Here is a 20,559-nt window from a genome sequence, read left to right on the forward strand (position 1 = left end):
TTGTATACACATAGGTATACAATATGTATAAAACACGTTACACCTCTACGCGCAAGACACTTCCTCCGAAAGTTTTCCAACAATCTGAATTTCCCCGTCATCGGCTACCCGCGGTTAGCCATAATATTTGCAATAATTTCTCATCTAAAAAGGTACTGTATTATATCGGTAGACAGTCTTGACGCAAGACTTTTACCCCGTTTATCGATCTTGCGTTCAGGTACGTTATTACACTTGCACGCTGAACCGAACACGAAAATGAACTCTTTCCCCTTCCTTATTTTTTCTTCCAAGGACGATCTTCCGCTCGCGGGAAGTGGATCTGATTTCCTTCAGAATTCCCACACCCACGTACGCCACACGTGTCCTCGATGTTATAATATCTCATTCTAATTTATTCCCACACGTATAGTCGGTATTCGGGGACAAACTCGTGACGAAATTTCTGTACGATTCGGATTTCGGCGAGGATCCTCAGCTGCCGTCGCCCTCCCAGCTTCGCTACAGGATTCTAATAAAGAACAAAAAGCTTGTCGTCGATCCCGGCGGGCCTCTGCCTCACGTGCCTCTCGGCCATCGCGGTAAAATGCTCATGTCCGACAGAGCCTCGTCCATGAAGCAGATGCGAACCGACAACAACGTCACTCATCCCGAAGCCGATTACTACAGCGAAGACGAGGACGACGAGGACGACGAGGACGACGACGACAACGTCGACGGTAAGGAATCCGAGTCTCATCACGCAAGCGTAGATCCATGCTCTGCTCAACATCATTCTCATTCTGCTTTACTTTCCCAACACACAATTACGGTCTTCCAAAAGGCTGAACGCCCGTATCCGTGTTTCAGACAATTCGATCTCAGGAGGCAGTCAGAAGTCAGATCACGTTCGTCTCAAGTCGGACACGGCGGTGGATGACAAATCGCAGAAGCAGAGCAGTCAGATAGCAAAAGAACTCTCGGACCTGGTGGTGTACCTCCAGGCGATCAAATTCCGGGGCCTTAACACGAACCCTGGACCAGGAGTGCCGGTGCGAGTGCGTCACCCGGGTCAAACGGGCCCGATCCAGCGTCACAGCATAGCGGGAATCGGGACCAGCGGGACCCCGGCTTCTTCCGGATCCCCGCAGTCCCTGTCGACCTCGGCCTCGCTGGCCAGCGGCGGGAACAACATCGAAACGCTGTTTCGGTCGACCCGCGGCGTTCCGGCCTGCTTTCAGTGTTCGTCGCTCAACGAGAGCGCGGCGAAGAAGATATGCCGGAAACAGCCTCTGGGCGTTGTGGCGCACGCCGAGACCCAGCTGATTCGAACCTACCCGGCGGGCATGAGGATCGACTCGTCGAACTTCAATCCGGTGATATTCTGGGCGTTCGGTATCCAGATGGTGGCCCTGAACTACCAGACGGACGACGCCGCGCTTCACCTCAACGCCACGATGTTCGAGCAGAACGGGCAGTGCGGGTACGTCAGGAAGCCGTCGGTCATGTGGGACAAGGGGCACATGATGTACAGGCGATTCAACCCCTGGGACAAGGAGTTCGACGGTCTTCACTCGGCGCACTTGACCCTCTCGATAGTGTCCGGGCAGTACGTCTCGCCGACTAATCTCCTTTCCAGCACCTTCGTGGAGATAGAACTCGTCGGTATACCGATAGACTGCGCCAAGCACAAGACAAAGGCGATACAGAACAACGCCCTGAACCCGATATGGAACGAGAAGTTCTGCTACCAAGTCATGTTCAAGGACCTGGCCTTCCTCAGGTTCAGCATCGTCGACGCGAGCTCGCACCATCTCATTGCTCAGCGGGTCCTACCTCTCAAGTGCCTCAGGCCGGGCTACAGGCACGTCAGACTCCGATCCTGCAAGAACAAGCCCCTCGCCCTCTCGACCCTCTTCATATACTCCCGGCTGGAGGAGGAGAGCCTGGACTACGACGACACCTGCTGCCGCGAGCACAAGGAGCCGAAGAGGGGCCCGTCGACCTCTGGCAAAGAGACGGAGAAGCTGGTCAGCGTGGACCCCGTATTGGGCGGGGTCACCCTGAAGCGACGGATGTTCTTCCTCATGGTGTACCACGTCATACCCGAAGAGCCTTACACCATTCTTAAGGTGACGCAGGAGAGCACGACTCAGGAAGTGATGCTGCAGGCGCTGCAGAGGGCCGGCATATCGGCCGAGCACGTCGACGAGTACATTCTGGTCGAGGAGGTATCCAGGGGTTGGGAGAAGCGGGAGAGGGAGGAGCTGCCGACGCAGAGGGTCCTCGACCCCTCGGAGCACCCGCTGCAGGCTCAGGGCCTCTGGAAGGGCCAGGGTAGGTTCCTCCTGAAACGCGTCGGTGACGATCCGAGCAGCCGGGCGTGGCTGGCCTCGATAAGAAGCACGGCGGCGCACTCGAGGCTGAACGACACTTCGCCGAGGGAGAAGAGCACCCACATCTGGGACGAGGCGGACACCTTCCTCGTCTGCATCTACAACGTATCCCCGGAGATTCCTTACGCCATACTTCGGGTCCCGGTTAGCAGCTCGGCCCAGGACGTCCTGGCCCAGGCCTTGGTCAAGGCGAGGCGGATGGAGGACCCGATCAAGTTCGCCCTCGTCGAGGAGTTAGAATGGGGCGGGGTTGGCGCGGTGGGGAGCGGAAATCGGCAGCAGCGGGTCCTCCGCGATGATGAGAACGTCTACAGCACCCAGGCTCTTTGGAAGACCCTGGGTAGGTTCATTCTTCGGGAACGAGAACAGGTCCTGCCGAGACGGCACCTGCTTCCGGCGACCCTCGACAGGTTGAGCAAGGGGTTTTCGGTCGGTAGGTCGGTGTCTCTTCCGGGATCCGGAAAGGAGAAGGTCCCCGTCGCAGAGGCCCTGTCCGATCCGACATCGAGGGGTCTTCGGCATCGGCTTCTGCTGTCGGGCCGCAGAAGGGAGGTTCACTCCGACGGCGAGGAATCGCGCGAATCCGACATACTCAACGCCGCGTTGCATCTGAAGAAGGTCTCGCTGAGGAAGTTTCGCGTTTGGAAATCCTAGCTAACAAGTTACACGAGGAACGTATTCCTCGATATGTCATTATAATGAAAATTGGAAACAAAATTTATATACGCATAATATAATATTATATACAACGACGAATCGGCAAAAGTGCCTCGTCGTCACCTTCTTGTTCTTCTTCTTTCTTCGAGTCATCTTTACACAGTCTGTACACATTGCGTTTGTAGGAACCTAATTCCGAGCTAAAGGGAAACAGAGAATAAGAAAAAAACAACGCGTGTACAACCGACCAGACATTTTTCTGTACATACCATATGTGTTTTAAAAAACAAAAAAATATATATATATATGTACTCACGACATATTAAATACAATACTGCGACAGTGGCTTAAATAGATGTGCATATTTCGAGCAAAAAAAAAAAAAAAGAAAGTCCAAGATACAAGCAATAAATATAACGTATCCCTTTTCCTTTACCGCTGGTGACGGACTCGGGAAAGTGGAAGATAGAGTGAAAAAAATAAAACAAAAAAAAATTAGGGAGTAAAAAAGAAAAAGCAATTAAGCAGAGATTTCGCAAACCTCATCTTTCCCATCAACCCCCCAGAAAAGACGCTTCGGTTTCTCATTTATATACGTAACGAATAAGGCAGTTAAAAGAATATTAGTCAAATATCGTGATTTATGAATTGCGGTAAAACGAACTACTGTTAGACATAAGAGTCTATTGTTAGATCACTTGAGAATTTTTCTTACTTGTACTATAAAGTTTTCCACCGTCTTCAGGGTACCGTAAAATCTCCAGAGAACACAGAAACAATGTTTCGTTTGCCACTTTGGACCAAACTCAAAGTCTAAGTGTTAATTAATACGCAATAAAAGTGTGCAAATGCATTTTCAATTTCTTAAAAATTAACGTATTACATTTTTGAACGAATATTCACCGTCTAATAACTGTGAAATTTTTTTTCTATAATGGTTACAACGTAAATGAACAGAGCATCAAAAATTTTGATAATTTAATGTGCTATTGAATAATCACGACGCTTGAAGTAATTTACAAACATCCGAGTTCGAGAGTGAGAGAGCGAATACCCTGATACTGAAATGTTTGAATAGAAAAAACAATTATTTAAAATATGCGGCATTTTCCATCGCATACATATATAGAATCCGTTAATAATTCACTTAAATTAATAATTAGGACCGGGCGTCTGATAATCCAAACTTAAGAAAAGAGATTGAAAAAGGGAAAAGGAGTTAAAATAATTCAACGGATATCCAGACGTACCGAATTGAAAATTGTACACTTAACAATACGTGTAAGAATAAGTACCTAAATAATTAATCTTTCATTACATTTGCCGATAGTTCATGATTATATAGTTACATAATAGCGCAGATAAAGTGAATACATTGGTTGTCTCTTTTTAGTTCAGATATGTTTCTGACAAAAACAAAAAAAAAAAAACAAAATTAACCGCGTGATACAATTGAACTCTGCTAAGCCCGAAAACTCATTATATTCCCTACTAAATTATGGACTGTTAAAACATAACGTGACATTGATCAGACGCGAGGGTTTCCGCTGCATAATATTTGCGTTTGTAAATACGGATATATATACCTGCATATAAACATATACATTATACATATACATACTTATATAAATATTCATACACCATTCAGCTTTATATACATAACAGATGTTGTATTGTTTCCTTGCATTATAGAAATTGAAAATCTTAGCTTTCGCCATAATTGATACGTTAAGAAAAAAAAAGCAAAATGACAAAAAAAAAAAAAAAGAAAAAAAAGAAAAAGAGAGAAGAAAGGAAAATAAAAATAACGACTACTTTTAACATTTGGGACCATTGTCATAAGAATAACCAAACTTCTTGAGAGAAAATGAAAAACCACAAGCAGTATTAAGTTTTAATTCGAGGCATCCGTCTCCGTACGTGCATATCTCTTGTGTACATATCCGAGACCTTTAGCGTATACGTATACATATACCACAGGCGTGATTTTATATGATATACAGAAAGATGACAGTCAAAAAGTTTCTGTCGGAAGCCAGGCTGGCCAGGCTCTGTATTCGCAACTAACAGGCGCGACTTGAACTTCGCATTAAACGCGTCACCGTAAAAACGTACTTACGACTCCCCGCAAAAGCACTAGTTAAACGTACCAATTGAACCGTCGACACCCAACATGTTGATTGTTATCATCTTCCCATCTGTACATATCATGCACACATATTATACTTACATAATACATATGTATATTTATCAAGCTGATTGCGGCTGAGAATTTTTATCAATTAACCCCCGAAGAACATAATTATCTGCCCACTTTTCTAACGGTGCAATTTGTCTCACTTCGAATAAATCGCACCTAGATACCCCGAATGACAGCGGGATTGCACGTGAGTGACACTTATTAATTCAAGTGCTGATGCGAAGTTCGAATCACCCATTTGTCATTATACACATTATACATACATATACCTATACATACTATATACATAGTTGAATCAGGTAAATTGCTTATTACAAAAATATCCAACCATAGAGCGTATATACTTATATATGTGTATATATTTCAAGGGAAAAAGCATCGTTAATTATACTGGTATATATATATATATATATACTATAGAAACTTTTTGGCGTATACATAATATATATGAAATATCTAATTTTCGTTCATTCAACATCTCTATTCACACAGCATGCGGCCACATAGACATTATTAAAAATAATAATAATAATAATATTAATATTAATAGTCATAATAATAATGATATTAACATTGTTGAAATATGTACTTGTAAATAAACATAAAGCATTTTTTATAAATAATAATTATCATTAACTTATCCTTGATCATACATAGTGTATATAAATCAACCTTAGAAAATGAATAATCATTTGAGACGTCATTTTCTTGCCTAGATGAAGTTTCATTCCACCAGCTACCTGCACGGTATTTTCCATGTACTGCGGTGTGTCCCAGATTGACAAGGCATGCCTGTTTGAATCGATAAGTTGGGTTCATATTACCGCATCAAAGTCAATATCTATATACATAGAAATTTACTGCACCCCAGATTACACAGCGTTTTAGTTTCACTCTATTTCGCGTTAATTCTGAAATAATAATCGTTATCGGGATGTTTAATCGACTTGAGGAGTAAAGCTTTTGCGCTCTCTAGCTGCTTCCTAATTTCTTTTTAGGCCGCGCTTATCCCTTTTTAATGGTCCAATTTACAGTTTCCCCTTTTTTTAACGATGCTCGTAATACGTGTTGGTTTCACCGTATTTATTCAGGATATAATTGAGGAGAAAAATGTTGAAAGGCATTGGCGGTGTTGCTTTTTAGCATGCAGAAGAAGATTTGGAAGAAAAAAAAACGGAATTATTCGAGCCAGGCTTTTATGTTTTGGCATCTTTTTTCCTTCGCTTCAAACGAAAAGAAAATTGGCGGTAAGCCAATTGGATCCCAGTTTGTAGAATTTTATTCAAACATTCGGTAAATAATCTGTAGCGAAAAAGAATTTATTATTTCGTGTTCAAGAGTCAGATTCTGCAGATGAAGACGGGCTTGTTTACATTTTCAATTATTATCGGTGTCGTAACAGTTCACAGGTAAGAGCAATCACGTTTAGTAAACAGCACGGATACTGGCGGAGAGCGCGATAAAAGCTGTTCACTATACTGTATAAATGCACGAGAACATATGTTCGGATCGACGAGTCACTCTGGGCTTTTTTTTTCTTTTGGCAAAAATAACTCCAGTCAGGGACGTCGTACATTTCACTGCACAGACCGTGTTCCGTATACAAATCCGTTTCTCAGTAGAGTCACTCTAATTTTCACAAAATAAGTACCAGCGAGCGATCGTACATGCAATGCTTGTATTTAAATTGAGTGTAGTGAAAATCCGTGATAAGGCACATGGATATTGGCTCGAAGAGTCCTAGCTCCGGGGTTATCAGCAAATGAGAAGCGAATGAACGCGTAGTCGCGCTATCTACGCATATACGACCGCTGATAAACCCGAGTACATCAGTTGAGCAGTTGATAGTCGCAGTGAGGTTTCAGTGCCCGGTGGATCGAATCCAGAATAAAAATGCCGGTAAGAAGACGTTTGCAAACTACGTATCGAGATAGATATGCCTGTTTTTGTGAATCGGGACGGTTCGGCTTTAAGAGCTTGCAGGTGACTTCCGAAAGTTTGGAGAAATTCTTGAGATTTATGTATTGCCGTAAGACACACAAGACCGACGCGCGAATGAAATATATATGGGCGAAGAACGCAAACTGTGGCCCGAAACATTTGTCTTCTACGTCAAAAGGGGAAATATTTATGTTACGAACGAGATAAGAAATTCAAACGGGAAAATTTTCGAAGCGTTGGAGAGGCTCGCTGGTATATTTTATGCAATACGTGCATGTATCGTAATACAGGAATTTAAGATGTGATAAATTGTTGAATTTATTTTCACACAGGCGGGCCAATTAAAAGCCAGCCTCGTCCATAATTTAGAACTGAATTACTTTGTGTATAGTATACTGTATCAACCTTTCGTTACAGCGCCTACCGTTCACTTTCAGAGGATACGTCGCTCCGGTATTCACGCCGTTTCTAAACGACAGGTAAATCACGTTACACGCCTTGTGATTTCACCCTAAAAGCACGATTGTCGTCGAGCTTCAAAAAGACCGCAATTTCATTTTCAGTACAAGGAGCTTGAACCTATCCTTCATACCGCAATATGCCCAATTTCTTCTGGAACGCGGAATCCCCGGAGTGCTCGGTGAGTAATATGTCTCATACTATATGTAGAGTGTAATTTAGAATATTTTATTACAAACTTTGGAGTGCTTCAAAAGACCATTTACAATATAGGTTCGTTGTTTTCGGACCATGTAAGTTATACCTAATTGGTGCTAAACTCGCGATCGGGGCTCAGAGCCCGTTTCTTCTAATATCTTTGTTTCTCGAAAATTGTCGATCGTTCGGATCATTTTATCGACACCATATTCATATTTATTTCTCAACAGTCAACGGGTCGCTGGGCGAGGGACCCTCGATGAATGTTGAAGAAAGAAAATCCGTACTCGAAGCTTGGGTACGCGCTGTTAAATCAACGAAACAACACTTGATGGTGCAAATTGGGGGAGGCTCCCTACCCGACGTCCTCGAATTGGTGCGTTCGCATTTTATACCCTTATACACAAGATTCTATGCAAGACATGGGTAAATATTGGTGTAAAAGATAGATGCGGCTCGAATTTGTAGAAGATTATATTATTCATTCTCATAATAATAATAATGGATTCGAATAATCAACTATTGTGTAAAGGAATTAATTTCTCACAATATTGCAGGCAAAGCATGCTGAAAAGCTTGGCGTCGATTCTATCCTCTGTCTTCCGGAACTTTATTTCAAGCCTAAGACGCCCAAACAATTAGTAGAGTACTTGCGAATCGTCGGTCAAGCCGCCCCCAGAACACCGTTGCTTTACTACCACGTACCGATGTTCTCGGATGTTGATAGTAAGTAAAGATTTATTGATTTCATTAATTGATTTCATAAATTCAAAAGCAAACAATCGTGTTCAGCAAATGGAAATATTTACTTATCTATTGGGGATCAGCCATTGAAATATTATCACGAAATTCAAGGGAGTGATAACAAACTTGAAAACTTTGATGAAATTATTACAATTTCGCGTATATTACAACTTAGCCTAACATCTTTATCACGCTGTTATCAGCGGTAGTGTACATAACAATCTTTGGAATTACTTTTCAAAAGAAATTTCTTTGCACTTTTGATAAACGAATTCTGAAGAAAGGACGTAGAAGTAGAATTCTTCTTGCCTTTCAGTGCAATAAATGTATTCGTTTCATATTTAGTAAACATGGTTGAGTTCTTGGAGGCAGTCGGTAATCGGATTCCATCTTTTGTCGGCATGAAATTCACCAGCCCAAACCTTTCCGAGGCAACGGATGCCATGCACGTTAACGATAAGGAGTTCGCCATTTTTGTGGCCACTGATCAGGTAAAATAAAATGATGATTCTTTCTCTTCTCTCGACTTTTACCATCATCACAGCATTGTCACATTATTGATAAGACGCGAATGATTGAAACCACGCTGAAATAAATTTCACACATTTTTTTCATTGCGCTGAATTAAGATTTTAAATAAAATAACGGGGAAACATTTTTGAATGAATTTCAGACGTTAGCAGATGCCTTTGTTCTAGGACACGATTCCGCAATAGCGGGGACGCTGAATGTTTTTGGTGATCAATTAGTCGATATACAAAAAGCCAGTAAATCAGGGGAGTGGAAAAAAGCCCAAGAAATACAGAAAACTGTAGCAAAATCCATAGCTGCCGTTATCCAACATGGTAATTGACGGAACAAAATTACATAGTGGCAACTAATGATGACGTAACTGTGTAAATAACTGAAATTGTTCAATGATTTCAGGTCACTTTGTCGAGACCATGAAAGTCGCAATGGCACTTCTAACACCGTTCGATATGGGACCTCCTAGAGCCCCATTGTGCCCCGCTTCTGCCGAAAAAGCTGCCGCGATAAAAGAAAGTTTGAAAGCTTTGGGTTACCAGCTTTCTAATTGAATGAGGATTGTTTCGCCACCTTCGTAAACTTGATTACGTCTAACGCGTGATTGTTTGAGGAAGTTCAACTTTTGTAATTGCAAGATACAATAAAACAGATTGTATATTCTCTTAATTACTTTGTGAATTTTTCCGTGAGATTTTAGGCGTACTGTCGCATCAGAGAATTTATATTAAATAGATATGAACGGGACGAATTGCGTTAAATTGTGAGTGGATCAGCAAAAAAATATATTCAATCTTATTTTACATTTGTCATTGGTTTCGGCTCGAACCCATTACGCTATCACTCACTGAACATGTCAGGAGATAATACATGAAGCAAAATTAAATCATTTCAATCAAACTTCTGGCTAAAATTGCTTATAACGAGTCTAAATGAATATTGAACATATAAAGTGATAAATCCTGTTGTTTTGCCATAAAAGAACTTGGAGAATGTAATCTTGGCTACTTAGGAATAGTATTTACCTGATAATTATTGCTCGATTCAGTAGCATAAAACCAATGCGAGTCACAAATCAACCTTTAGCATGGCCTATTTTACGCAACAAAAAATGGGTGTAATTTTTTACTGTTGCGTGGTCTGTGCCAGCTGTCTCAACTGCTTCAACACTGTTTCCAAAAGCTTCTTCTTATCACGTTCACTTTTCTTTAAAACAGAGAATACCGTTTTTTTATCAGATTCCCTCAATCTGAAAAAAAAAATAAAAATTAAATGATGAAATTTTCATTTCTGTTACTGCGTGTAAGAAACATGATTGATCTCACTTTTCGAGCAGTATCAAGGCTGTGTTTGGCGTAACCAAGTTGTATTTACTAGACTCGTGACCGTAATCATGAAAATAAGTAGGCCAATCCAAGCTCATGAACAGATCCAACAATTGTCTCAACTCGGCGAAATACTGGAGCAATACTCCTTCTGGTAATCCCACAACTGGCTCGGATGCTGCAAATTCTATTAAAAAACAAAAAGAAATCGCAAGCATCAGAAACAAGAATGTCCAAGTATTTGACTAGCCCCACACTGTGCCAAACGTACGTTCGCATTGGATGGTATCTAGATTAACTTGCTGCAGTGCACCCATGGAGATTTGTTTTACGTCGTCGCTAATCAGAATTCCTTGAATCGATTTAGCTATATGCGAGCATGCTGATTTACACGCAACTTGCGCAACCTCTTCCTGAAAATCAAAGATATAATAATGAACAGTAAATGAATAAATCAGTGATTGCAGTCCACTTGGTTTTCGAACTAACTTACAGGCAGATTCGTGAAGCACATGAAAATACTCTGCAAAAATGCTATGAGATCTGTTATAAAACTCGACGCATGTCCTTGAGGCTCGGCTAGATTCCAATCGTAATTTTCCAACTCTAAAAATTCGTCCAGCTTTCGCTTCAGTTTGTCACATATTTGTCGCTCTGCATCCTCTCTCGCAACTCTAAACATCGCTGACTGAACCCCGCCACAGCTTAATTGACCTTCATGAGGCGTTCTGAATATCAAGTGAAATTATTAGAAACAGTCAATAACAAATAAGTTTTTATAAAAGTTTACCATGGTAAAACACTAATTGAATAATGAATAGATAAACAATTACCCTGTTATGTTGGAAACAAATTCCTCCAGGTATTTGGTGGAGTTTTCAAGATAGCCAGTATTTATTATAATCTGTACCACTTGAAGCAAAGCTAACGATGGTTTTCGGAACAGTGAAGAAAGGCAACCACTGAAGGTTCGGGTGAGTAATAGATTGGTTGATTTGCGAATCATTTCGTCAACTTCGGTTTGGGTGAGATTTAAATCCTCGGAGAATTTTAGACAGGCGTATATAAATTCCTTGACTTGTTGATATACTTTCGGTACCATTGCGGAAAATGGGAATCTCTTTGGAAACTCGGCTTTTTGCAGCGCCTCGTCATGATACGGGAACGATCCCAGTACATGGTCATATTCTGCTTGCGACGAAACCTAGAAGATCAATTTTTCATTAGGTAAATATTTGATTTCGATCACGTATTAAAAATGATGTATTTAGTTAAAAATAATTCAAAATGTGGTCTCACTTGAATTGGTAGGAAACTATCTTCATCCAAAATATCCCTGAACACTTGAACCCAGTGCTGCATCAGAACTTCATTGTAATGAACTCTTATCTCTTGCAGTAATTCCCAAAGTTGACTGACAGGGTAACCGTAGTTCTAATTTTAACAGATATAAACATTACGTCTGTACACCGGGATTAAACTGTTTTACTTTTACTCACCCTCAACGTAGTGTTAAACAACATCAATAAATTTTTAATTTTCAAAATGAGTGTGGCATCTGTGCAATACGCCTAAAACAAATACAATTCATGTTATCAGTTTGTCCAAGCTCAGATATATACTGATATTCCAAAATCGGTGTCAAAAAATTTCTTTACGTTTATGGAAACTTTTTTAACATCCAAATCGATTTCAGGTAAGGTTGACTTACAGAATTCGTCCTTAAAGCGTTTACGATCTTGGAGATTGCCATGGACCAAACTTCTTCCAGATAAGATCGGGTTGCCAATCCATTTCCTGTATTCAGAATATGATCTTCAACAACAAAAAATCCCAGAATACCATGAATATACGATTGATAACCAACTATACTCTCGTGCTGAAAACAAATATTTTCCTCAGGTGTAACACATGCTTAATATTGAGAAAAGATTCGTACAAAACTTTGAGCTCGATTCACTATGTTATCATTTTTTTTGTTACCATGTTATTTGGAGGCTGCAGAACAAGTCTGGCTTGTTGCTTTCGTTGCTGCCTGTAATAAGCCTTAAAGGTATCGCTTTCACGCAGTACCGTATAAATATGCATACAACGATAGACTGGGCTAAAGTCCATGAGATCTTGAGCGCTGAGTTCCTCCTCTGTATCACCTGCTAAAATATTTGACTGTGGAGTAGCTTGCCGTTTCTTTTTGCGTCCAATAATTTCAGCTTCATTGACAAGCTGTTCAGCGGTCTAAAAAGTTAGTAGCATATACTGTGAAAATCCAATACAATTTTATTAAATTTCAATAACTCGATATATTGTATTTGAATTACACTCACGTGTTTCATGGCAACTTCTCCAATTTTAGGAGAATATTTTCTTATATTTTCCAGGAAGTCTCGCAAATCTGACATAGATGCATCTTTTATATTTTCGCGCAGCCTATAAAATAAAGTGCCACAGGACATGAATTGGTTATTTTGCCCAACACTTGCATTTGAGCAAAACTTATTAATTCAACTTGTGTATACTGTTTCAATTAGACTTAATTCGATATTTGTTGATCAAAGAATATTATAAGTTATTTTGCTATGGCCCTCTATAACTTTGTAAGTAAAAACGTGATTACAAAGAAACAGTTGAAAAAAAGTTAAACAAATTGCAATGTGAAATTCTACAATCATTACATGGTTCGATAATTTCCATATTGACTTGATGCCATGAGATGGTAAAAATTCAAAATTCATCAAATTTGACCAACATACACTGATATTTGTTGAGTAATTTGGGAAGAGAATCGATAATTGGTAATTTTAGGTAGATCGTGATGCTCGAGTTGTTCCAGAGTCTTAAGTGCTGGATAATATCGTTTATCTTTCATCTGTCTTTGGAGTTTTGCATAAGCAGCGAGGACAGGAAGGCACATGGTAAGACTGTCAACTGCAGCAGCCATATTATTTTCTACTTTTCTAGCTTTTACCAATTCCTCCCCTTTTGCTATAACTCCAGCTGCTGTATCCATAATCCGTTTATCGAGTTCCAGTACTTCATTCTATTCAAATGAAATCAATTAATTAGTCAATTCGATAGCTTGAAAATTTATACCCAAGTTAATACTAACATTCAACTGCTGCGCTTGGGACCGAACTTGCAGTAATTCCCTAATAGAGTCAATAAACCCCTGGTAATGATGGTTGCACATGCGCTCGATATCTTTGTCATGGCTCTTTACCCTGTCATCAAGCTTTTCCATGAACTGCTGATGTTCCTGTCCATCATAAATGGCTCTGTAAGCATTGTTGAAAAATATTCATCACTGGATTTGCAACCTTATTTGAAAATTTTGTATGCGTTAACATCTAAATAAGTAGTATAAATAATCAGGTAATTAAAATGAGACGGCAATAAGAATTTGAAACCCTGTTCAAGTTTTATTATGTGATCGAATTTGTATCTTGAGATGAAAATCATAATAATGATACCAAGTGGCTGTTAGTACCTGATGACCAGACCGATATTGCCTGCATCTGTAGACTCTAGTTCAAACAATAAAAGTTCGTGCTTGGATGCAACGTTCACAACAGACATTGAATTTTGGGACATCAGTGAAGGTTAGCAATAATAGAAATAATGAATATTTTCGAGGCTCGTTATAATTTGTGAATCTTCGGGGTAAACTACCCCTGGTTTGCGCAAATGCATAAGGGAGGTAGGTATGCATCTGCGTGATCAGGGGTTGTTTTACAATGCCGCGTATTTTGACGGTGGAACATAACCTCGTTCGTTTGGAAAGTCAGACAAATAAAGTTTCTCACTTGAATGTCGGGCCCAAGTAATCGTCGATTCCCTCGATTTCTTGAATAAGTAAATCATATTGCTGCATTTTTTCCCTCCAACAGACTTCGGCCCAACACTTTTTTCGAACTTATTAAACACTTTGACAGGTTGTTAGAAGGATCGACTGACTTGACGCACCGCCCTCGTTTGAAATCAGGTGATGACATGGGTGATGACTAACTCATGGATATTGGCTGATGAAGTCTCTCTCGTCGATGCATGAAAGCAATACTTCAGTTAGCTGAAAAAGTGCCACGTTATTAATCGTGCTCAACAACATATCTCATATACTAAAATTGGACTGGAGTGAAAATGTCGAGTAAAAAAGTATTCGTTACTGTAGGAACAACGAAATTTGACAAATTAATAAATGCTGTAACGGCACCCGAAGTGTTGCAGGTATGAAACAAATGTCAAATCTATCTTTCCATTATTATAAGCCATTGTTTTGGTACACTTTTCTTGGATTCGGTGTCGTAACTTGTGTAGAATCAAGTACCACGATACTGCTGTATCTGTGCCAAATGTTCCGAATACCTTGTTTTATTCGTGTAACAATGTTGCGAGACGCTAGCGACTGAGTTTTATTTCAGGCATTGAGTAATCGAGGCTATAACCATTTGATCCTTCAAATTGGTAAAAGTTCATTGGATCCAGACTGCTCACCTCGTCACGGTTTTCGCCGAATAGAATATTTCAATCTGAGCCCTTCGATACAGGAGCAAATGACATCCGCTGATCTTGTGATAAGTCATGCAGGCGCTGGAAGTTGCCTCGAAGCTCTGGAGGCCAAGAAACCCCTAATAGTTGTCACCAATGAATTGCTAATGGATAATCATCAACTAGAGCTTGCTGAGCAGCTCTATGAGGACGGGCATTTATATTATTGTAATCCTAACACTTTGCTAGAGCTGATACAAAATATGGATTTGTCAAAATTAAAATTATTTGAAGGTAACAAAAGCGATAAAATAGTTGCGTTCATTGATCGAGTAATGGGATTTTGACCCATTAGCATAATCTTTAGGCTCCATTAACTTAAATTCAGTAAATATTGCCAATACTTACTGGGTAGATAAGATACTTTTACATTACCGTGTGTAAAAAACATTGAACCATAGCAAGTTTCTAACATTTTCTAAGTAATTTGGTTTTTTTTTGGTAATAAAAATTGTGTACAATTCGTAAATTTAACGGAAAAAATATCCTTTGTTACGTAGTTGTACTCATCTTGCTTGTCGCTCAAAATCATTGTAATAAACAGTCTAATATTGTATTATTTCATTCCTTTCTCACATTTTTCTGATTTCCAAGAACCAAGAGTAGTTTTGTTTGGCTCATCCAAAAATCTCCTTGAATAAATTAAAGCTACAAAAGTATGGGATTGCTTGTACCAATTTGTGATGAGTGTTTAAAAAAAGCGAATCATTTTTTATTGATTAGATGAAGTAACGTATGTATATAGCATGTATATCAATAAATACTTAAATTTGATAAAACAGATACAATTGAATTTTTAATTAACATAATTTACAGCAGTGACTTCTCTGTACATAAATAATTATCGATCAATAGAGAATAGTCATGTCTCGCAAGCTTATACATGTAACTTGTTTTTTACTTATAGGGACAAGTTAACAAATATAAACGTACACTAATCCCGTCATTACAAGACAAAATGGCAATGTGTCTGTACATAAGTAGACGTTATATCGCAATCATTAATCTGCTTTCGAAAACTTATACAAATGTATAGAATTCCTTAAACCAATCGGCACACATAGAAAAAATTACGCAATTATTCATAACGTTAAAACAAAAATATTGTTCCATTTTGGCCATGGAATAATAATATCGAATGAAATTTAACGTGCGTATTTAAAGAAGGTTATTATGTATGCGGCTTTCAATTCGATGGATAAATTGAGTTAATATGATGAATACCACAAGGTCAAACCGATCAAGAAAGTTTATTATTATCTGTTTTTTTTCTCTCTTTGTTTTGTTTTTCCATAATTTCTACAGTAATTTTTCATCTAATGTGTACCACCCACAACTCGGTGTAGTTTTCGTCTGTAGTATGTAACTTCCATATGACACATGTATACCAGAGGCTACGATAGGTACGTATAACACACATGACATTTTCCGTTTAGTTACAGACAAGACCAAGACGAGTCATCTCCTTCAGCAGTTCATTACCCATTTGGGCGGGGCTTCTCGTTACAATCACTCCGGCCTGGAAATAATACGATAAATGACCCCTTTGTTTTTCTCTCTACTGTTATCTGGTGTAAAAAAAAAAAGTAAGAAGTGATATCTGCCTCTCAAGGAAATTTTTAGTAAAAGTGTTACTGATATGTATTTCTAAGATATGTAATATCAGTGCAGTAAGTTCTGATTCTGAATTTAACCTTTAGACCGCCAGTGATTTTAATGTATATTCAAATAACCCACATTTATATTATTTGACTATAGTTTCGTCAGTATACTGCGGCCTAAAGATTAATTCTGTACTTGGGAATCATGTGTAATGAATAATCTCAGCAAAACCAATTGCAATGAAAATGTACTAAAACAATCTACATTACCTTTTCAAGAGCGTTAATTTTGTCTTGAGCGCCACCTTTACCGCCTGAGATAATGGCACCAGCATGACCCATTCGACGACCAGGAGGAGCCGTCAATCCGGCAATAAAAGATACAACCGGCTTAGCCTTTCCACCCTACAGTGGAACAAATTGAATCTATGAAATTACAAAAATTATTCTCTACGTTTAGCTGCGATTAGGGTGTAAGATTCTTTTTTTCCGTTCTAAAAGTGAAAAGTATCGATTGCAAAGTGCAACGTTAGTGAACATTGTTTTGTCTAAAGTCTAATCTTTAATAAATAAATCAATTAAGTATGGAAAGTCAGCATCAACATATCTTAAAACTTTTTGAATTCAGCAAGGTAGGATCGTAACTTATAGAAAAAACCATGCGGGATATATGGGTATCACTTCATGATTAGGTCTGGAATAGGATAAGGATGGATTAGGCATAATGGCGGGTCATGGATACCAATAATTCAGAACAGCAACCGACAGTGTTATGTTCCATGAGGTATTCAGCAGCCAACTCTTCAGCGCTACCCCCGATTTCTCCGATCATCACTATGCCTTCGCATTCTGGATCTTGTAAGAATACTTCTAAACAGTCAATGAAGTCTGTACCATTGAAGGGATCTCCGCCGATACCAACGCACAGAGTTTGCCCTAGCCCAGCCTTAATAATGCGAAGAAAATTGATTCATTAAAACCTGATTTATGGCCAAAGTATCTCAGAATTATTCATGTGTCACCATGTACGTTTTTTCTCAAGCAGAATTACTAAAATTCTTTTGATTCATGTGACTCACCAGAGTTGTCTGATTTACAGCTTCGTAAGTCAGAGTCCCGGATCTCGAGACAATACCAATCTTTCCTTTTTGATGGATATGTCCAGGCATGATCCCAATTTTACACTGATATTGGAAAAGAAATAGGTAATTAAGCTCTTTACGGTTTTTACGTATGAAGATACTAGAGCAATACATTTGTCACTGAAGATAATGAAAGAAACATAAAAATTTACCTGTTCTGGAGCAATGATTCCTGGACAGTTGGGTCCTATAAGGCGAGACTTGTTCTGTTCAAGAAGACGCCTCTTCACTTTTACCATATCGTGCTGAGGCACACCTTCAGTGATACAGACAATTAGAGGCATTTCTGCATCCAAGGCTTCCATAACTGCTGCTGCTGCGCCGGGTGGTGGAACATAAATCACGGAAGCCGTTGCGCCTGTAGCTTCTTTGGCCTATAAAATACATAAACTAAATAAATATATAATAACATGCTTCAAGATTAAATGTCAAATTTCAAAGGGAATTTTTTGATTTTCAATCTCACTCTGGGTATACTAGGATATATAGAATGAAAATATGTTCAAAATTAAGACAGGAACTTTGGTGTTGAAAGGTTTCATTCTTGAGATTGTCGCTTGAGTTTATCCATATTTTTATGGATGTGGGAATAAAAAAAAAAAAAAAAAAATAGAACGAACCTCTTTGACAGTTTTAAATACAGGCTTGCCCAAGTGCTCTGTTCCAGGTTTTTTGGGATTGACACCACCCACAATTTTGGTCCCATAATCAAGTGCTTGTTGACAATGAAATGTTCCTTGTTTGCCTGTAAATCCCTGGCATATGACTTTGGTATTTGAGTTTATTTTCAGGTTTTTCCTCGTGTCCGTGTAGTTGAATCTTACTTGGGCACGGAGCAAGCTGCTTCGACCTCCCACTAAAGCAAAAATCATTCAAAATTAGTTATATTTCTACTATGCAATGCTGTATCAATATTGGACCATTCCTTGAAATATCTAATCCAAATTCTCTGTAACGCTAATAAGCTCTAATTCTAAGAGCCATATGTCACAAATAGCACCGTCAATGCAAACAGAAGATAATGAAATTTACTCAACTACCTTAAAGGTTATGCTTCTCATGATTCAAGTATACTTGTTCCAAAGATTATAGGCCGGAATAGAATAGATAGACATAATAAAGTTTAAAAATAGGTAAAATAAAATGGAAATTTTTTTTTCATGTAGTTTAATTACAATGATTAACACATTCTTAGATGCAATTACAATGGTATCAATAAAATCAATGTCATATAAATACTCATTCCTGGGAATCAGAAATATTTGAATGTGTTATTTCTATGAACAGTATCTTATACCACAAGAATAAATGACTATTGGTTCACTCTATGAAACAACATTACAAATTGTTGCTTAAAATGATGAATTTTTTGCGTTCTACAGAAAATTTATCTTTATTTAAGTTGACATGCTAAGCATACAACGGACGCAGTAGGACGAAACAAGTATTAATAGGGTAATTGGATGTCGACCTCTTGAGGCAAGAAATACCGAAAGGATTAATGTATATCATGAAATTATCCACAGTCCGGTCACGAAAGCATGAATCTGACTTATCTGCCAATGGCACTTGACTTATTAATTAGTGATTCGATCTTAGGAGATTGTCAAGCAATTGAAAGGATTATTGAGCAATTTGATAGAAGCAAAAATGTGGGTTAGATTACATAATGTACACGAGACAATTGTCTCTTTTGATTTGAGCCATCTGGGTCAAGAGCGAACAGCATTCGTAGGGTTAAAATAAAACGGGGTCTATGCAGGTGCGACTGCATAACGATATACGGGGCTTAATTTATTCCGGAATACATTTTGCTTGCGGTACGACTTGTGATATTTTCATTGTATCAATGTTTAAATTACCGACCTGTGATTTTTGATAGATTCCTAACAGCCGCAGCCATTTTAATAAATTTGTCGAGAAAAATTAATTTCAGAAAGAACTACGGACTTGACACCATGGACGGGGACAGACAGCCTACTCCTTAATATCTACGATTCCTACTACCATGATATATCCTTGGTGAACAAACCGAATGAAGCGACTCAACACACGGTTAAAAGCGTTCAACGCGAAGCAGTGCTGCTTGCTACGATGTAGAGGCGCTGCCTTTATCCGCCAACTATAAGCTATAGGTAAATTGGCTAACTATAATACTAGTACGTACTAGTTAGTCGTTTTAACCAACACAATTTTAGCAGTTTTTGGATTTTTAATGGTGAACCACATGCGCGTATCGAACATGAAAATTGAATACTTTCATAGCACGATATGAGCGTACTTTGCTCATATTCACAGAGATACAACCGCAACAGATCTTCTAATCCTACCAGACGTCGATAATTAATATTGAACAATTTTAATGCATACGATAAGACGTTGAATGGTGACGGAAGGATTTAAAGACGGCTTATATCCCTCGGCGCAAATTTTTGTGGCTAGCACTTCACGGCTGAGAGTCACAACAAGCCGTGTTAGCGATTCGGTAGCGTCTATCAGTGGGAGCCGTTCACGCAATTCTATAGGCACACAAACCATATGCAAACCCGCAGTCTACCTCCTGGTCAGTCCCCTGACACACGGTGCTAAAAGTGGTTCGCAAAATGTCCCTCGATTCTGCTGCCAATTTCCACCACTAGTGGCGCTAGTAGTTACCTGACGAGCTTGCGCGCGGTCAGCGAGGGCAGCGAGCGTGTCAGAAGTCTACTACTAGCGCCACGTAGAGGAACTAAAAAACGGGGCAAGACGCGTACAATTTTTTAGTATACGAGCAGTGGTGAGTGTCAGAGGGCTGCTCCTGGTCAATCTCTCTGTAAGCCTGTGGGTGATGCACGTTCAGTTACACATACC

At 39.4% G+C, this 20,559-nt stretch overlaps 5 protein-coding genes across 10 annotated transcripts in view; 3 read left to right on the forward strand and 2 right to left on the reverse strand.

The window, feature by feature from the left end:
• LOC124216798 (1-phosphatidylinositol 4,5-bisphosphate phosphodiesterase epsilon-1) overlaps positions 1 to 4,531 on the forward strand; it is a 27,875-nt gene extending 23,344 nt beyond the window's left edge. The window contains exons 12-13 of the mRNA XM_046621769.2: positions 413 to 719; positions 850 to 4,531. Of these exons, the coding sequence (XP_046477725.1) occupies positions 413 to 719; positions 850 to 3,029 (2,487 nt within the window). The 3' untranslated portion in view covers positions 3,030 to 4,531. The remainder of the gene's footprint in view (positions 1 to 412; positions 720 to 849) is intronic.
• Sec15 (exocyst complex component Sec15) lies at positions 3,971 to 14,435 on the reverse strand. 4 transcript variants are annotated; one of them, XR_006882698.2, is made up of 14 exons: positions 13,909 to 14,147; positions 13,531 to 13,696; positions 13,175 to 13,461; positions 12,749 to 12,851; positions 12,408 to 12,659; positions 12,136 to 12,303; positions 11,924 to 11,995; positions 11,724 to 11,858; positions 11,258 to 11,628; positions 10,918 to 11,152; positions 10,696 to 10,837; positions 10,425 to 10,611; positions 10,125 to 10,348; positions 3,971 to 6,024 (listed from the first exon to the last, which is right to left on the reverse strand). XR_006882698.2 is itself a non-coding variant. In XM_046621771.2 (13 exons), exons 1-13 carry the CDS (start codon positions 14,290 to 14,292, stop codon positions 10,225 to 10,227), a joined length of 2,310 nt encoding a protein of 769 aa, XP_046477727.1. In that variant the 5' UTR covers positions 14,293 to 14,435; the 3' UTR covers positions 9,242 to 10,224. The 4 variants fall into 4 exon arrangements, 2 of the variants coding, with proteins under 2 accessions (XP_046477727.1, XP_046477726.1); XR_006882699.2 differs by lacking the exon at positions 3,971 to 6,024 and adding an exon at positions 7,840 to 9,160; XM_046621771.2 differs by lacking the exons at positions 3,971 to 6,024; positions 13,909 to 14,147 and adding an exon at positions 14,225 to 14,435 and having other exon boundaries at positions 9,242 to 10,348.
• On the forward strand, positions 6,789 to 9,768 carry LOC124216806 (N-acetylneuraminate lyase). Its single transcript, XM_046621788.2, has 8 exons — positions 6,789 to 7,131; positions 7,591 to 7,652; positions 7,737 to 7,813; positions 8,061 to 8,206; positions 8,388 to 8,556; positions 8,920 to 9,065; positions 9,248 to 9,419; positions 9,502 to 9,768. Exons 1-8 carry the CDS (start codon positions 7,126 to 7,128, stop codon positions 9,651 to 9,653), a joined length of 930 nt encoding a protein of 309 aa, XP_046477744.1. The 5' UTR covers positions 6,789 to 7,125; the 3' UTR covers positions 9,654 to 9,768.
• Positions 14,436 to 14,540: 105 nt separating the features above from the next.
• On the forward strand, positions 14,541 to 16,054 carry Alg13 (Alg13 UDP-N-acetylglucosaminyltransferase subunit; the record flags this gene model as incomplete). Its single annotated transcript, XM_046621789.2, has 2 exons — positions 14,541 to 14,645; positions 14,840 to 16,054. Coding segments are annotated over 2 exons (519 nt in total), but the record flags the coding sequence as incomplete, so codon positions are not given.
• A 143-nt stretch (positions 16,055 to 16,197) lies between these two features.
• Scsalpha1 (Succinyl-coenzyme A synthetase alpha subunit 1) lies at positions 16,198 to 19,740 on the reverse strand. Of its 3 annotated transcripts, none has more exons than XM_046621786.2 (7): positions 19,576 to 19,736; positions 18,330 to 18,565; positions 17,862 to 18,083; positions 17,647 to 17,751; positions 17,334 to 17,513; positions 16,838 to 16,972; positions 16,198 to 16,485 (listed from the first exon to the last, which is right to left on the reverse strand). In XM_046621786.2, exons 1-7 carry the CDS (start codon positions 19,610 to 19,612, stop codon positions 16,399 to 16,401), a joined length of 1,002 nt encoding a protein of 333 aa, XP_046477742.1. In that variant the 5' UTR covers positions 19,613 to 19,736; the 3' UTR covers positions 16,198 to 16,398. The 3 variants fall into 3 exon arrangements, with proteins under 3 accessions (XP_046477742.1, XP_046477741.1, XP_046477743.1); XM_046621785.2 differs by having other exon boundaries at positions 17,310 to 17,513; XM_046621787.2 differs by lacking the exon at positions 16,198 to 16,485 and having other exon boundaries at positions 16,865 to 16,993; positions 17,310 to 17,513; positions 19,576 to 19,740.
• Positions 19,741 to 20,559: the final 819 nt, after the last annotated feature.

This window comes from Neodiprion pinetum, chromosome 4 (genome assembly GCF_021155775.2).
Source record: "Neodiprion pinetum isolate iyNeoPine1 chromosome 4, iyNeoPine1.2, whole genome shotgun sequence".
Lineage (NCBI taxonomy): Eukaryota > Metazoa > Arthropoda > Insecta > Hymenoptera > Diprionidae > Neodiprion > Neodiprion pinetum.

Coding starts and splice junctions, on each gene's coding strand:
- LOC124216806 (XM_046621788.2), top strand. Junction 7,653..7,736: donor ACGCCGTTTCTAAACGACAG/GTAAATCACGTT, acceptor TTTCATTTTCAG/TACAAGGAGCTTGAACCTAT. Junction 9,420..9,501: donor AGCTGCCGTTATCCAACATG/GTAATTGACGGA, acceptor CAATGATTTCAG/GTCACTTTGTCGAGACCATG.
- Sec15 (XM_046621770.2), bottom strand. CDS start 14,012: ATGTCCCAAAATTCAATGTCTGTTGTGAACGTTGCATCCAAGCACGAA. Junction 11,153..11,257: donor TTTGTTTCCAACATAACAGG/GTAATTGTTTAT, acceptor CTTGATATTCAG/AACGCCTCATGAAGGTCAAT. Junction 10,349..10,424: donor GCCTTGATACTGCTCGAAAA/GTGAGATCAATC, acceptor TTTTTTTTTCAG/ATTGAGGGAATCTGATAAAA.
- Scsalpha1 (XM_046621785.2), bottom strand. CDS start 19,612: ATGGCTGCGGCTGTTAGGAATCTATCAAAAATCACAG. Junction 18,566..19,575: donor GAATCTATCAAAAATCACAG/GTCGGTAATTTA, acceptor TTTTTGCTTTAG/TGGGAGGTCGAAGCAGCTTG. Junction 16,973..17,309: donor GTTGCTGTTCTGAATTATTG/GTATCCATGACC, acceptor GTTCCACTGTAG/GGTGGAAAGGCTAAGCCGGT.